This window comes from Sturnus vulgaris, chromosome 30 (genome assembly GCF_052056855.1).
Source record: "Sturnus vulgaris isolate bStuVul1 chromosome 30, bStuVul1.hap1, whole genome shotgun sequence".
Classification (NCBI taxonomy): Eukaryota; Metazoa; Chordata; class Aves; order Passeriformes; family Sturnidae; genus Sturnus; species Sturnus vulgaris.
In genome coordinates this window covers 2,502,875-2,519,267 of record NC_142272.1, presented here as the reverse complement: position 1 = coordinate 2,519,267, position 16,393 = coordinate 2,502,875, and the positions used below count along the sequence as shown (strand labels likewise).

The 16,393-nt window shown below is 56.5% G+C and overlaps 3 protein-coding genes across 9 annotated transcripts; 1 reads left to right on the top strand and 2 right to left on the bottom strand.

The window, feature by feature from the left end:
• Nucleotides 1-297: 297 nt before the first annotated feature.
• LOC148220853 (uncharacterized) lies at nucleotides 298-5,788 on the bottom strand. The gene is made up of 3 exons (XM_088180907.1): nucleotides 5,597-5,788; nucleotides 5,167-5,281; nucleotides 298-3,403 (listed from the first exon to the last, which is right to left on the bottom strand). The coding sequence occupies exons 2-3, from the start codon at nucleotides 5,252-5,254 to the stop codon at nucleotides 2,988-2,990; spliced, it is 504 nt and encodes a 167-aa protein (XP_088037033.1). The 5' UTR covers nucleotides 5,255-5,281; nucleotides 5,597-5,788; the 3' UTR covers nucleotides 298-2,987.
• An 898-nt stretch (nucleotides 5,789-6,686) lies between these two features.
• Nucleotides 6,687-8,472, top strand: LOC106863521 (uncharacterized). Its single transcript, XM_014892998.2, has 2 exons — nucleotides 6,687-6,799; nucleotides 7,325-8,472. Exon 2 carries the CDS (start codon nucleotides 7,361-7,363, stop codon nucleotides 7,997-7,999), a length of 639 nt encoding a protein of 212 aa, XP_014748484.2. The 5' UTR covers nucleotides 6,687-6,799; nucleotides 7,325-7,360; the 3' UTR covers nucleotides 8,000-8,472.
• CSAD (cysteine sulfinic acid decarboxylase) lies at nucleotides 8,062-16,340 on the bottom strand. 7 transcript variants are annotated; one of them, XM_088180903.1, is made up of 16 exons: nucleotides 16,265-16,340; nucleotides 15,312-15,557; nucleotides 14,811-15,218; nucleotides 13,996-14,122; nucleotides 13,270-13,360; nucleotides 12,793-12,899; nucleotides 12,574-12,689; nucleotides 12,042-12,121; nucleotides 11,911-11,965; nucleotides 10,918-11,034; nucleotides 10,778-10,842; nucleotides 10,584-10,665; nucleotides 10,298-10,497; nucleotides 10,179-10,230; nucleotides 8,865-8,954; nucleotides 8,062-8,765 (listed from the first exon to the last, which is right to left on the bottom strand). In XM_088180903.1, the coding sequence occupies exons 3-16, from the start codon at nucleotides 14,952-14,954 to the stop codon at nucleotides 8,592-8,594; spliced, it is 1,500 nt and encodes a 499-aa protein (XP_088037029.1). In that variant the 5' UTR covers nucleotides 14,955-15,218; nucleotides 15,312-15,557; nucleotides 16,265-16,340; the 3' UTR covers nucleotides 8,062-8,591. The 7 variants fall into 7 exon arrangements, 6 of the variants coding, with proteins under 6 accessions (XP_088037029.1, XP_014748480.1, XP_088037028.1 ...); XM_014892994.2 differs by having other exon boundaries at nucleotides 14,811-14,998; nucleotides 16,265-16,334; XM_088180902.1 differs by having other exon boundaries at nucleotides 14,811-14,998; nucleotides 16,168-16,308.
• Nucleotides 16,341-16,393: the final 53 nt, after the last annotated feature.

Genomic DNA, 16,393 nt, shown 5'->3' with positions numbered 1-16,393 from the left:
TGAGACATAAAAAAAGTGGGGAATAGACTGAAAAGTTAAGTGAGAAGCAAAGTAAGAAACACAGTGAAAAGCAAGACAAAATAAGAAATGAGAAGAAAGGAGAAAACTGAAGAGAAGGAAGACAAAGAGGACACACAGGAGACAAAGGAAAAAGACTAAACCATACCAAAGAAAGACAGGAGCCAAAATGGGCAGGGGATACCTTTATTAAGGTTTATTCAACTTTATTGAATTACTTTTTTTATTTATGCTTCAGGAAAACACACAGAAACAACCACGTACACAAACACAAGGCTGTACAATGCTAAACATTATCTGTGTTTATTGAATTTGCTTTTTTTCTGTAAAGAAATCTATACAGTTCCTAACTGGAAGGCAATACAAGTACAAATGCAATCGATATACACACAGCTAGAAGTACAATTTACATACAGAGTGGTGACAAACACGAATACAGAATAATACAGGGCAATATAGGCCAAATACATACCAACACAATATAACAATTTTTCTATTTTTGAAAAATTTACTACATTTTGTTTTATTGTTAAATCACAGGAAACCCCCCCAAAAAAGTCATGCAGAGAATATGTGGGACAGAATAAGGACCGTTTTCACATTTGTTAAATTCTGTTCACTCTTGTTTACCAAAAAACACTCTGAGAGGGTTCAGCTGCAGGCCAGATGGCTGGAGAATGGGTTGATGGTCACCTCGTGTTTGAGGCAGTGACTGCCTGATGAGATGCATGGAGGAGATGGTTGGGGGGAGGGATGCGTGAGAGATGACACCGCTCTGGCAGGCAGACAACAATTTTAAGTAATTGAAAAATGTTAGAATTATGCAATGAGGCTGGAGGTTCATGAGTGGGATCATGGAATTCTGGGATCATAGAATTGCAGGATTGAGGTTTTGGGGTGCCCCCTGCAACCCCCAAACCTGCGAGCTCCTTCTGATGTTCTGGGGGTGTGTTTCCTGTCCCCCAGAAATTAAAAATGTTGTAGTTATGCAAAAAGGCCAGAGAATTGTGAGCGGGATTGCAGGATCAGGGTTTTGGTGTGTTCCTCCTCCTCCTCGGAGTGTCTGGAGGTGCGAGTGGGGCATCCCTGTGCTGCGCCCCTTTTCCCCCAGGCACCCTGTGCTGGCACTGGATCTGGCCCTGCCTGGGAGAACCGAAAAAACTCCCTGGGGCCACACGAGGATCACTGGGGGTGACCCCAAGACCTTGCAGTGGGAAGACGCTGTCATCACTCCCTGGTGATGATGTCATTGAGGAAGTCCCCAAATCTGTATAGTGAGATGAGGCTGCTTGGGAACCTTTTATTGATGAAGTCAGCAGATCCATGCACCCCAATTCCGGTGTCCCTGTCCCCACTCTGGGGTTCTCATCCTGGTGTCTCTGTCCCAATCCTGGAATCCCCATCCTGATCCTGGTGTTCCTAATCTCATCACTGGGGGGCCCCCAGTGTCCCCATCCTGGTTTTGCTGTCCCCATCACGGTCCCTATTGCCATCCTGATGTCTTGTCATAGTTTGAAACTGGCCAAATGCCGGACACCCACAAGAATTGATTGCTTACCCTCTTTTGCTGCAGCTGGGCAGAGAAGAGGGAAAAAAAGAATTCATGAAGGCTTTGTGAGTTGACATAAGGACCAAGAGAAAAACACTCTAAGGGCAAAACACGTTCAAATTTAAAGGCAAAAAGTAAATTTATTATTTACAGAGTCAGAGGGGGATGAAGAGAAGTAAAATAAGCCCTTAAAATGCCTTTTTTCCCCAGAGCCCCTCCCTCCTTCCAACCAAGAGTGCAGAGAGATGGCGTGGGGTTTTGGTCAGTTCGTCACTCGAACTTCTATTTGCTCAGGGAGAGGAGTCTTTTTTCTGCTAAATGATCAGGCCCCTCCCACGGACCGTCATCCCGAAACTGTTGTGGCATGGGTTACTCATCCACAGGGTGCAGTCCTCTAAGGATAGGCTGCTCTAGTTTGGAAGCAGGGGCCCTCTCTCTCTATTCAGGTCTCCCACTAGATCATGGCTTTCTCTGGCATCCACCTGCTCTGGCGGGAGCACTTTTCCCACGGGCTGCCAGTGGATTTCTGCATCCCCCATGGACTTCATGCATCACAGGGGGAGTTTGTTTCACCATAGTCATCACTATGGCCTGCAGAGGAATCAGCTCCAGCGCTTGGAGCGCTTCCCTCCCTCTTTCTCTTCCACTGACCTTGGTGCCACCATGGTGTTTCCCTTCACATGATCTCATTTCCTCTTGTTCTCCAACTAGAAGAAAAACTGCTGCATGTTCATACCACTGTCAACCAGTTCCACCAATTCAAAGATTCCTGCAGGATCCTGCAGCACTAAGTTGATTTCGTCTAGATTTATTTCTGCAGGATCCTGCAGCACTAAGTTGATTTCGTCTAGATTTCGTGTCAGGGAATTGCTCACCACGTTTCTGCTGCTGGCCAGGCGGTCATCGCACAGGCAGTGCCATTTAACACCTCTCCCCATGCAGCGGTTGGGAAGGGGAAGCCACCACCCCCATCCACTGTCCCTGCCCTTTTCACCTGCGGCACAGCTGGCCTGGGGCAGCCAGACAGGCAAGGCCAAGGCCTGCCATGGGCCCTGCTGAGATTGCTGCAGGCTGTGCTGGGAGCCCTGCTTGGCCACCACTGGAAAACAGCTCTGCAAACTCTTTTTTTAAATTTTCTTCTTAAATATGTCATCACAGAGGCGTTACCAACCTCTCTAATTGGGCCAGCAGCTTGCCCGTCTTCAGAGCCATCAGACGCTGGCTCGAAGCCATTCCTGTGCTGCCCCCCCAGCTACCAAAAACCAGACTGTGCCAAACCAACACATCTCCATCCTTGTGCCTCAACCATGGTTTCCTTGTCCCCATCTCCATCCCATCCTCACCTATGTGTCCCACCTCCACCCAGGTGTCCTGATCCCCATCCAGGTGTCCCTGTCTCCATGCCCACCCCTCTTCCCCCTCACACCACGTGCTCCCTGCGGTGCCTCTGGAGCTGGCCAGGGTTCCAGAAAGTGTCCCCACACTCGGGGCAGAGGTGGGGCTGCTCTCGGCCATGGGTACGGTGGTGTCGCCGCAGGTTGGAGCTGACGCTGAAGCTCTTCCCGCATTCCCCGGTGTGGATGCGCTGGTGCGTGGCCAGGTTGGAATTCTGGCTGAAGCCCTTCCCGCAGGCGCCACAGGTGAATGGTCGCTCCCCAGTGTGGGTGATGTGGTGCCGCACCAGGTCCGAGCTCCGGCTGAAGCCTTTCCCACACTCCCCACAGATAGTGTGGTGCAGCCTGGCCCCCTCTGCCCTCAGCAGCTCCTTCAGGGGTCTTGGTCCCCTCACAGGGGGCCTGGGAGGCTTCCGGCGTGGCCGGGCTAGGCCGGGATGGGCTGTGGGAGAGGGGGCTGGGCACCACCGGGGTAGGACAGGGACAGGGGCATGGGGCCCCTTGGCCCCTGCCCCATCCCATCAGCACATGCTCCAATCCCTCTCTCCACTCCGTATGTACCTGTCCCTTCCCATCAGCACCTGCCCCCAATTCCTCTGTTCCTTCCCATCCCTACCTGCTCTATCCCAATGACACCCGCCCTTTCCAACTGGCACCTACTCCAGGCCCTCTGTCCTATCCTGGTCCCACTGGTACTTTCATCCTTCTGCCCATTTTCCATCCTCTCTTCCCCTTTTCCATTCCTTTTCCACATTCTCCATCTTATTTGTACCTGCTCTATCCCACTATCCTTTCCCCAGGCTCTTTTCCAACTTCTCCAATCCCTCTTCCCATTTTCCCATCCTCTCTTCCCTTTCCTTTTCCCATCCTTATCCACTCCATTCCCTCTTCCCATTCTCTCCCCTCTTCCCCTTCTCCATCCCCTCTGAGCTTTCTTCATCCCTTCTTCCCCTGCCCCATACCTGTTTCTGCCCCCTCCCTCCCCTTTCCTAACCCTATCCCTATCATATTCCAAAGTCAGAGTTCAGCTCCCCACAACTCCCTCACTTTCACCCAGACAAGGGTTGGGGATTGGGGTGCAAGGGGGGGGCAGGGACTGGAACAGACATGGAGTGTTATCCAGGCGTGACCCCAAATTCCCTCTGAAAACCAGGGATAGAGGTAGGGTACCTAGAAACTCCCCTGCAACCCAAAATCAGGACACCCTCATCTCACGGGTTTGGGGCAACTCTGCACCCCAATACTGGGACATTCCCATCATGTGAGATTGGGACATTCTTACACCTCAAAATCAGGACACCCCCATTCCATGGGATCAGGATCCCATTACTGGGGCACTCCCATGCCATGAGATTAGAACCCTGCACCCCCAAATAAGATGATATTGACCCTGAACTATGGGATTGTGATGCTACTATATCCTGGGATCAGGGCACCCCCATACCCTGGGATGGGGGTACCCCATTCCACGTGAATGGGACATCCCTGTACCCCAACACTGGGACACCCCTATTCCATGTGAATGAGATATTACTGCACCCAGGACTGAGCTTTGGGACTGAGGCACCATCTTGCCCTGGAATTGGGACCATACCCTGTGAACAGGACACCCCAGACCATGGGAATAGGACAACCCCAAATTCCTGGAATTCTCATATCCTGGGATTGGGGAACCCTCATATTTCAGGATCAAGGTACGTCATTCCATGGGACTGGGACACCCCCAGACCCTGGAATTCGTGTCACAGGAATGTGACACACCTCCTGAGGCATGGGAAATGGGAATACCTTGGAACTGGGGTACCCCACACAATGGGAACAGGACACTCTCACATCTCTGTGTCCCCCAAGGGAGGAGGACCTGGAATTCAGGTACCCCTATGCCATGGGAATGGGGCACCCTGACATTCCTAGGATTCCTTTACTCTGGGATGGAGTCACCTCCATACTCTGTGATAGGGGTCTCATCACACCATGGGACCACATGGGGGGAATCCCCCTCACATCCCTGGGACCCCCTGGGACCCGGGTCCCTCCCTCAGGTTTGAGGTCTCCCTGTACCATGGGGGCAGGGTTCCTCCATGTTGCAAGTCCCCAGAGGACTCCCAGAAAAACACCCCTCTCCCCTCTGCGATTCCAGGGGGTCCCCTCAGAACTTCTTACCGTGACCAGAGGCCTCTTTTGGGGGAGGTAGGGTGGTCTCACCTGTGGGGGGAGCCTCGAGCAGAGGGGCGTCCCGAGGATCCGGGGGGTCAGGGGGATTTCGGGGGGCCAACACCCCCCGCGCGTCCATTGCCGCCGTCACCTGGATAGGAGGACCCTACCGGGGGGGAGAGAGGGCGCAGGGAGAGAACTGGAGGGACCCGAGGACACCCCACGGGGAGGTCGCTGCCGCCCCCAAGGGAGGGTTCCCGCCTGACCCCAACCCCTTCCGCGCCCCTCCTGATGCTGGGAACACACCGCGACATGACGTCACCACCCTCGTCCCATCCCACAGCCCCTCCCATTCCCCCATGGAGGAACCCCTAAATTCCTGTCGCTCCCCGCTCTCGCACCGCAGCCATCGCAGGCAGTTCTGGGAAGGGGAAGCGGAAAAAAGAAAAGGACAAGGGGGAGATGAGGGGGAGTTGCTCACTGTCAGTTTGGAGGAGATGTCCCCGGTGGTCACTCACCGCTGTTGGGGAGCACGGGGGGGCTCAGGGGGATCGGACGAGGGTGAGAGGGAAAGGGCGAGAGGGCCGCTCAGTGGCTCCGACTGCTCCCAGTCCGCCCCGGACGACCCCCCCCAAACCCGCCCCCGGAGGGGAGCCGACCCCATAAAAGAAACAAGAGGGAGGAACAATAAGGATCCTCCCACCATCGGTGGTGGGACGGGCTTGGGGGAGTCGAGGGAGGGGTGACCAGGTCTGTCTGCTTTGGGAGAACACGGAGAAGACACTTTGGGGAGGTTGCACTTCGGGGACGCTGAGGGGCTTGGGTGATACACGGGACTGTGGGGGCTACTGAGAGATTGGGGGGGATTGGACGATACTGGGGTGACTGCGGAGACTGGGGGATAATGGATTTCTGGGGGAACTGGGAGATTGGGGAATACTGTGGTGTCAGGGATAATGATGAGAATGAGGAATTGGAGGATTCTATGGGGACTGGGGGAGCTGGGGTTCACTAGGGGGATTGGGGAATACTAGGGGGAGTGGGGAAGCTGGGGAACTGGGGGATACGAGTGGGCCTAGGGGGTACTGGAGGATGCTGGAGGACTAGGAGGTGCTGGGAGATACTGGAGGGACTGAGGAATTGCAGGGACTACTGACGAGTTTCTCAAGGTTACTGGGGGGAACTGGGGGAAGGGAGGGGCTGGAGGATACTGGGGGTACTGGACAGTTGGGAGGACTAGAGGGAATGGGGATTCCAGGGTATTGGGGGTTGATGGGAAGGATTAGGGAACTGAGGGATACTGGGGGTTTGACGGATTGGGGCTTACTGAGGGGACTGAGAGACTGGGGGGAGTGGGGGTACTGGAAGTGACTGAAGGATTGGGGAATGGAGGATTGTTGGGGGGTACTAGAGGGACTTGGGGCATTCGGGGCTGGGCACTCACTCCCCGCAGCCCCGAACCGCCCCCGGAGCTCCCCCAGGACCCCCGGACCCCGCTAGGGCCCGGCCCCGGCCCCTGCAGGTGGAGGCGCGCCCCGGGCAGGGCACGCCCCGCCCAGCCAAACCAAGCCCCGCCTCCGTTGCCATGGCAGCGGCTGTGGCGGGAGCAGAGGCCACGCCCCCCGGCCCGGCCCCCGCCCCCCAGCGCGGAACCGCCCGGTCCCGGTGGCGGGAGCGGAGCGCGGTGAGAGCGGGACGGGGGCGGGGGCAGAACCGGGAGCCTGGGGGGGGAGAACGGTGGGGGTCCGGGCTGGGGAGGCACCGAGGGCACCGCGAGAACGTGGGGGCCCGGAACAAAGGGCTCTAGCCGCATGGCGGCGACAGCGGGAGGGACATGGAGGGGAGCCAGGACCAACTGGGGGCACTGGGGTGACACCGTGGGCCCAGGCCCAGGGAGGGATAGGGGAGCACTGGGGAGGATCCAGCCCCAGGGTAGGGGTGGAACTGGGGTGACACTCGGGAGTCTTATGGTAGGGTGGGGTGCTCTAGGGGGACACTGGGAGGGCTCAGCCTCGGGACAGATTGAGGGGACCGGGGGCACCAGGAAAGCCCTCGTGGTGGGCGGTGATCCATCTACCCCCAGTTTGTGGATCATAGGGCGACCCCTTTCCACCCTTACCCCGAATTTTTGGGGCCCAGGAAGGGGCCCCTTTTTATCCCACTTTCTGGGATGCGTGATGACCCCCCTCTTCCAACCTTTGTGTCCCAGGAGTGACCCCATTTCCCTGAGGGATTTTCTGTCCCCATGGCGAGGGACGAGCGAGTGACGCTGCTGGAGGTGCACCTGGCGCTCCCGGAGGAGCAATTCCAGAGTCTGAAGTTCCTGCTAGAAGAGCAAATTCCTGCCGGAGTTCTGCTCCCGGCATCACGCCCCGAGTTGTGCCGGATCCTCCTCCAGCGCTTCCCGGGGAATTCTCTGCGTGTGATCGCCGGGATCCTGCGGCAGCTCGGCCGCCACGACCTCATCCAGCGCTTCCAGCTGCCCCTGGAAGAGCAGATCCCAGAGGAAATTCCCTGGGAGCCTAACGGGGACACCCCCAATGTGAGGGGGGACCCCACTTCAGGATGTCGTCCCGGTGGGATTCCAGCTCCACCAGTGAATCCCCGGCGCTTGACGGAGAAGGATTTGATGCAAGTCGCCCAAAGATTGGGAAAAGAGTGGCAGGAAGTGGGAATTCTGCATCTAGGGCTGGAGCGGAGCCGGCTGGAGCAGATCCAGGAGGAAAACCCCGGTAGTCCTGTCCTGTGGAATTTCCAGATGCTGCGGGAATGGTGGCAGCGGGAGCGACAGGATGCCACAGTGTCCCAGCTCCGATCCTGCCTTGAGCACGCCCGGCTTGATCCCGGAATCCTCGACTTCCTCCAGAGCCTCCAGGGAGATTGAGGGACTCCCAAACCCCATTTCGGGGGGAGAGGGGGTGTGATATCAAATTCGTATAAAATTGGGACCATTAAATGCTGTTTATTCCATGAGAGTAGAATTTTGGTATGAAGCACCAAGAACTTCCATCTTTATTCCTGATTTAAAGATTCCAGAAGGAAGTCTAGGCTCTGCTCCACTTCCTCAGGGATGGAAGCAGCTGGTTTTGTGGTACCCTCCCAAGAGTTTTTCAGGTGCTGACCCTTGGAAGATCCCCTTCCGTACAAATTCCAACCTCTGGAGCTTCAGGAAGTCATGAGAATGTCAGGGGAGTCACAAGGCCACTACATCCTGATCCCAGAATGCACAACATCCTCTGGAGCTTCCAGGGGAATTGAGGGACGCCCTACACCCCAAACCCCATTTTATGGGGTGGGGTTATATCAAATTATTATCAGATCAGGACCATTAAAAGCTGTTTTATTTTTATTCCGTAAGTGTGGAATTTTGGGGTCATTTCTGATTTTTGGATGTGGGGAGGAAATCAAGGCTCTGGTCCTATTCCTCAGGGACGGGGGGCAAGTTTTGGAGTCTTTCATGGGGGTTTTGAGATTGCTCACAGATCCCATCCCAATTCCTGGATCTCATCCAGGAAGAAGTCCAGGTCCTGGCGGGTGACAGCAGGATTAGTGATAATCTGCCGGAAAAAGTTGACCCGGGATCCATGGGGTTGGTATCCCACCATCATGGAACCCCTCCGGATCATCTTTTCCTTGATGGCTGGGGCCACCTGGGGGGAAACACCATTTCAGGAGGATTTTGTTTTTATGTTTGGGTTATTTTTTGGGGATTTGGAGGGCTGTTGGGGGGCGGAATTTGGAATTCTCACTTTTCCCAGTTTGTCCCAGAATTCTGGGGAGCTGTCCTGGCCCCTCAGGCTGGGTGGGATGAACCAGAAGCAGAGGTTGAGGAATTCCGGCTGTGGGGAGAGGAAAAGGAAGGAGGTCATGGCCATTCACCCAATGCCCAGAATTTGATGGGGATTCAGACCGCCAGGAATTCAGCCATGTGTATTTAATTGTCTGGGATTGGAACCTACAGGATTTAATCCTTCAGGATTTAAACCTCCAAAGTGGAAATTTCCAGGATAATTAAAAACTCTAGGATTATTTAAATCTCTGGGATTTAAATCTTCAAAGTTTCAAACTCTGGAGTTAATCCTCAGGGATTCAAACCTCTGGAGAGATTTAAAACCTCCACGATTTAAACCTCTGGACTTCCAATCTCCAGGATTTCAAACTCTGGCATTTAAACCTCTGGGATTTGTCCTCAGGGATTTCAACCTCCAAGATTTAGACTTCTGAGACAATTCAAACCTCTGACATTTCAGCCTATGCAATTGAAAACTCTGGAATTTAAACCTTGTGGAGAACCATAGGCCTGCCATAGCTCTGCCTGCAACCTTGCCCTGGAGAAATGTCCTTTGAATACAATGTCCCTTGGGTGGGCTGTGATTAGCTTATGTCAACCATCCTGGAAGGATGCTCCTTAGGCTGGCACATCTTTTGTTATCATGGTAAGCTATCCCCAAAGGCTTCAGTGATCCCACCATGCCCTAGTGCCCATGGTAATCCTTTGTAACCCATTGGTCTTTCCCCCTTGGTACCGCCCTTGCTTTCCCCCATAAAAATTCTGGCTTTTCCCCCAGTTCTCTGGGGAGCTGTCATCCCTCACGCCCTTCTCAGAGCTGCTGGATAACAAAGGAATCTGTAGAATCGCCATAGGGACACTTCTGTCTCTCTGTCCCTGAGTCGGCCTGGGATGGCCTCGCAGACAGAGCTGAAATCACTGAGCTGAAATCACTGATCAGAGCTGATCACTTGTGGCCACAGGCTGCAGCTTGCTGAGGTTTACCCGTGACTAAGAGACGTGCCAGAGACCCCCTCAGAAGGCTCCAGACCCCCTCAGAAGGCTGTCCCTTGTGGGACCCTCTCTCTGGGAAGGTTGGCGGCTTCCCAGGTCTGGAGCATCGGATCTCCACAGACTCTCCTAGCAGCCTACCAAACCTTGGGGATTCAAACTTTTGGGATTAATCCCCTGGGAGTTAAACCTCCAGGATTATTTAAACCTGTGGCATTCCAACCTCCAGGACTCTTAGGTGTCCACATCCCTTCCCTATCCCACATTTCAGCATCATCCCTACCTCCATCACCAGCTGGAATCCCTCCCTCCTCTTCACCTGCTCCAACAGATACCTGGGGGGAACAAAGTGCTGAAGCCCAGTTTGGGAGGGTGGAGGATCCCTCCGATCCTGGGGCTCACCGAGTGGCAGCGAACGCCCGCTCCACACGCCATGCCAGCCCCCGCGTTCCCACGGCTTTCCAGAGGATCCAGAGCTTGAGGCCATCGGCGCGGCGGCCGCACTGGGGGCTCTTGTCCCCTGTGTCCAGGGACACGTCGTAGAACTTGTCCCGCTGGAACAGATATGTGGCCCCCACACCGTGGCAGCGCTGCAGGAGCCCCTGGGAAGGGCAGGGGACACCCAAAATTAATGAAGGAGCCCGGGGAGTCATCCCAGGGGCAGGAATTCAGGATGGGGAGCACCTACGGAGCTGTCACGGAGCAGGAATGCCGAGCACTGCAATCCCACCATCAACAGCTTGTGGGGGTTCCAGGTCACCGAGTCAGCTCTGGTGGGGGCAACAGCAGAGGTTGGGGGGGTCCTGTGGGGAAAAGGGGATCCCCAAAAACTCGGAGGGGGAGGGGTGGGAGCCTTTTAGGGGGGCAGAGAGAGGGACACACCTGTGGATGCCGGCAAGGAGGTGACGGAGTTGGGGGGACAAGAGGGCGCTGCCCCCCCATGCTGCCTGCAGGGAAAGGGGGATCAGCACCCACAGAGGGACACTTGGCCCCCCCCAAACCAGGGACCCCCCTGAACTCACATCCACATGCAGCCACAGCCCGTGGCGGGCACATATGTCAGCGATGGCGTCCAGCGGGTCGAAGCTGCCCAGGACAGTGGTGCCACTCGTGGCACACACAAAGAGGGGCTCCGAGCCCTGGGGGGGATTAGGGAGGAGCTTGGGCATGTTGAGAGTGCTGGGGGCATGGAAGGGGGTAGAAGGCATGGGGGGCACAGGGAGTTGAAGGTGGCCAGGATGGTGGCACAGACAAAGAAGGGGCTCCATGTGCTGGGGGGGCATTTCAGAGAGCTTTGGGAGGAGTTGAGGGGGATTGCAGAGGATTTGAGGGGGTTTGGGGGGACCTGGCGAGACTTGATGGGGATTGATGGGGATTTGGGGATAGGGGACAGGAGGACACAGAGGGCTGAAGGTGCCTGGGATGGTGGCACAAAGAAGGGACTCCGAGTCCTGAGGGAGCATTTAAGCAAGCTCTGGGGCAATTTGGAGGGGATCTGGAGAGGTCATGGTTGATCTAGGAAGGCTTGGGGGGGATTTGGGAGATAGGGTACAGGGAGGCACAGAGGGTCAAAGCTGACCAGGACAGTGGTACAGAAAAAGAAGGGCCTCCAAGCCCTGGCCAGGCATTTGGGGGGACTTTGAGGAGGCTCAGTAGGTAGGTTGGGGGGTTGGAGGATACGGGGGGACATTGGGGGTGCAGGAAACAGGGTTCAGAGGACTTTGGGGCAGACAGGGGACTTTAAGGGGAACAGAAGGCCCAGGGAGGAGAGGGGACATTGGGTGTATTGGAGGGGGGCATTGGAGGAGATTCAGGTTATTTGCGGGGACATTGGGAAGATTTGGGGGAACACTGGGGGACATGGGGGGTTTGTGGACATGGGAAGGGGTTTGGGAACATTGGAGAGGCTTTGGGGACTTAGAGGGGGACACGGCTTTGAGGGAGCTTTGGGAACACTGGGAAGGCATTGGGGAGTTTGGGGGCTTTGGGGACATCAGGGTGCAGACTCTCCCAACCTCAGCTTTCACCCTCTGGATCTCCTTCTCCAGCTCTTCCGGGATCATCTTCCCCCTGAGGGGAAGGGACCGAGATGGAGACACGGAGGGACCCCCTGACCTGGGGCCCCCCGGGACCTCCCAGCACCCACCTCTCATCTGTCCGCACCAGGTGAACGTTGTCTGTGCCAATTCCCAGGAGAGCAGCTCCTTTTAGGATGGAATAATGGCTCTGGGCAGGAAAACAGGACTAGGATTGGGGGGACCCCAGGAACCAGATTGTGGGTAACCTCAGAGACCAGACTTGGGTTGACCTCAGATTTTGGGTAATCTCAGGGACTAGACTTGGGGTGACCCCATAGATCAGATTTCAGGGTGACCCCAGGGACCAGATTTGGGGTGATTCCATGGGCCAGGTTTTGGGGTGACCTCAGTGACCAGGTTTTGGGGTCACTCCATGGATCAGGTTTAGGGCAACCTCCAGGATCAACTTTGGGGTGACACCAGGATCAGGTTTTGGGATGACCCCAGGATCGGGTTTTGTGGGGATCCCAGGGATCAGGTTTTGGGGTGAGCTCATGATCAGGTTTGGGGTGACTCCAGGAATATGGTTTGCAATGACCCCATGGATCAGAATTGGGATGACCCCGAGGATCAGGTTTTGGGGTGACCCCAAACTCCCACCTCCTGGGATGCAAACAGGCCCAGGCGAGGCAGGTCCCAGTTCCCTCTGCTCCGGCTCTCTGGGAAACGCCGGAATCGCGCCACGTTCATGGCCAACATGTTGGACATAGAGCCTCCTGCCCAGGGACAGGGACCTCCGTGTCACCCCTGGGGCACCATGGACAGGCTGCCACGGGGAGAGAGAGGACAGGGATAACCCTCAGGAAGAGTCCAGGATACCAGGAGCGAAGATCCCGTCACCGCTGCTCCACCCCACGAGCTCCCGGAGCTTGGCCAGGACCTGCTCCTCCATCAGCACCAGCACCGGGGCCACCTCGTATGTATATCTGGAAGGACCCAGCAGGAGTGGGAGGGTTCCCCTTACCCTGAAACCTCAGAACCCCAAACACCTTCCCCTGGAGCCTCAGCACCCCAAAATGCTCCCACTCAGCACCCAAAACCCTCCCCCCACAATGGTCACTCCACCAGCACCAGCACTGGGGGCTAGATCAGGGGAGTCAGGATAGGGTTTTGGAGGGTTTTCTCTCATTCGGGCTCCTCAACATCCCCAAACCCCTCCCCCAGCGCCTCCCACTCCATCAGCACCAAGGGCTCCTTGCAGGTGGATCTGGGCGGGTGTGGGGTGGGGGGGTAATGGCTGGTTTTGGGGGGTCCCCCCCACCCACCAGCCCCCATTTGGGGGTGTCGGGGGCTCACGGGCTCGTGTTGAGGGTCTCGGTGAGGAACCGCCCGGCCAGGGCGTGGTGGTCCAGCCCCGAGAAAAGCTGGTTGAAGAACCGAGGGTGACCTGGGGGGACATGGAGTGGTCAGGGGAGGACATGGAGGGGACAGAGGGAGATATGGAAAGGGATGGGGAAAACGGGGGGGCACATGAGAGGGTTGAGGATGGCACTCAGGAAGGTAAGGGAAGGATCTGGAAGGTTCAGAGGGGACATGGGTGGGTCATAAGGAGATTAGCGAGATGGGGGGGGGGACATGGAGGGCAGAATGGGGGGGTGGGAGGAAATGGGAAAATTGGGGGGCATTGGGGATATAGGGGAGTCAGAGGTGACACAGGAGGGACGTGGGAGGATCAGGGGTGGGCAGGGAGGGAACGGAAGGGACATGAGGGAACATGGGAGAGCTGGGGGGACATGGAGGGGTCAGGGAGTGGATGTGGGCGGGAAAGGGGGGACACGAGGGCGGCGACAGGAGACAGGGAAGATCAGGGGGCACATGGAGGGGGACATGGCGGGGGTGACAAGGTTTGACACTGGGAGGCATCAGGGGCTGAACTCGGAACCGCTGGGGCTGAACCGGGACCTGCTGGGCTAAAGTGAGAGGCGCCGTGCCAAACTGGGAGTTTGTGCAGGGCTAAACTGGGAGGCACTGGGCCTGCCCTGGGGCTGTACTCCTGTGTACTGGTATGCACTAGGAACGCACCAGTGCGAACGCTGAGGCGCAGCACGTCCCGGCAGCGCCTCAGGAGCCGCTCCTGCCCCTCCCCGTCGTTCCGCAGCTCCAGATCCAGTAGCTCCCGCAGCTCCTGCGGCTCCTTCCAGTCACACACCTGGGAATACACTGGGAATGACTGGGAGAGACTGAGAACAGGACTGGAAACTGCAGAGGGTATAGGCTGGGAATGGCATTGAGAATGGGACTGGGAATGGGATCACAAATGGGACTGGGAATGGAAACAAGATTGGGAATGAGACTGGAAATGAGAATGGGACTGCAGCTGGGACTTATACTGAATCCCAGTCCCACTCCCAATCCTGTTCTGAGTATAAAATTGGGAATGGGACTGGGAACAGGACTGGAAATGGGAATGGGACTGAGAACGGGATTGGGAATGGGACAGGCTATTGGAACAGGATTGGAAGTGGGACTTGCATTAGGAACAGGATTGGGAATGGGACTGGACTGGGATTCAGAATGGGAATGGGACTGGGAAAGGAGCAATATTGTGACCCCCACCCCCTTCCATGTCAGCTTCTTGTCACACGTCTGGGAATTCCTGGGAATAGGATTGGGAATGACTGGGAATGAGAATGGGACTGGGACTGGGATAGGGAATGACTGGGAATAGGACAGGCGATAGGGAGACACTGGGGACCTCACCCCCTCCCAGGGGGCTCCTTCTAGTCTCACACCTGTGGGGACAGGAATAGGATCCGGACTGAGATTGGGATGGGAAATGGGAATGGAATGGGGTGGGATTGGGACCCCCACCCTCCCAGATGCTCTGGTGTCCCAACCTTCTCTGTCACATCTGTGCTCTTCCGCACACCCTCCTCCAGCAGGATCTGGAACACTTCCTGCAGGAATTCCTCCCCAGCAGCGATGTCCAGGCCGGGATCATCCAATGGGATGCTGTCCCCTATCCCAGAGGGCTCAGCCATGGCAGGAGAACACAGGGAGACCCTGAAATGCACTGGGAGGGACCCTGGAATTGGCAGAAGGTGACAGGATGGGGGATCCCGGGATGAGCCTCTCCTGGAAGGAGATAATCCTTGGATAAACTGATCCCTCGTTTTCCTAGGATAAGATGGTCCCAGAATTAGGTGACTGTGGGATAAGGATCTCCTGGGATAAGGTTCTCTCAGGATGAAATTCTCCTGGGATAAAGTGATTCCAGACTTATGGTTGTCCGGAATAAGGTAATTCTAGGATAAAATAATCGCAAAATTAGGTGTTCCCAGGATGGGTTTCTCTGGGGATCAGGCTCCCTAGACTCGGGTGTTCCCAGCTCCTCTCACCTCTGCCAGCTGGAATTTTTCGGGACGAGGTGCTGCCAGGCCCAGGTGATCCCAGAACTAGGTGCTCCCAGGAGAAGCTTTTCTTGGGATCAGGCTCTCCCAGATCAGGCTCTCCCAGCTCCTCTCTCCCCTTTCCAGGATGGAATTTTCCTCTGGTTACATCAGCAAGGGGCAAGGAGCGAAGTCCAAGACTCAGGAAAGGGCCCCAGAGGGTTCTGGGGCAGGGGGCAGGGTCAGGACTGTGTCCTTGGGTATGTGGGAAGAGAGAACAGTGGTGACCCCATACGTCCTCCCATTCCCAGTGTCCTCACAACCCATTCCCACTGTGGCCCCCCACCCATTCCCAGGGTCCTCAAACCTATTCCCATTGTCCAAACCTATTCCCTGTCTCCAGTGTATCCCCCCCCATCCCTAATGTACCCCCCACCTATCCCTAGTATCCCCCCATCATTCCCAGTGTGTGTCCCCCACCCATGTTTGGTATGCCCGTTGTCCCCAGTGTCCCCACATCCATTCCCAGTGCCCTTCATTCCCCCAATCCCAGTGCCCCATTTCCAGTATCCCCTTCAATTCCCAGACTCCACGGGGAGGGCCAGTACCTGCCCCGGGGGTTGGGGGAGGGGGGCAATAAAGGGAGCAGAGAAAAGCGGGGGACCAGCCCCCGAAAGGGGTAACGGGGGAGACCCCAAAGGGAGGGGTCATAGTGAGGAGGGGCCCAAAAGGGGATTGTAGTAGGGGGTCCAAAAGGTGGGTCGCGAGTAGGGGCAGCGGGGGAGAGGACTGTCGGGTGGGAGGGTGTCGGTCCCGCTCCCGGAGGGGCCGGGGAGTTGAGGGTGGGGTCGGGCCGCAGTCAAACCCGATTTCGGTGAGTCAGGGGGGATCAAGGGGGTGAATCCCTCTCCTGTGGGTGGGTCAGGGAGGGTCGGGGGCTCTCGGAGGGGTCCAGGCCGCACCGTTGCCGTGGCAACTGCCCTCATCCACGATGGCGGTGCAGTGCTCGGCGTCAAGCAGCCACTGTGCGCATGCGCAAAGGCAGCCTTCACTTCCGCCCGGGGATGGCGGCCCCGGAAGCGGCGGCGGGG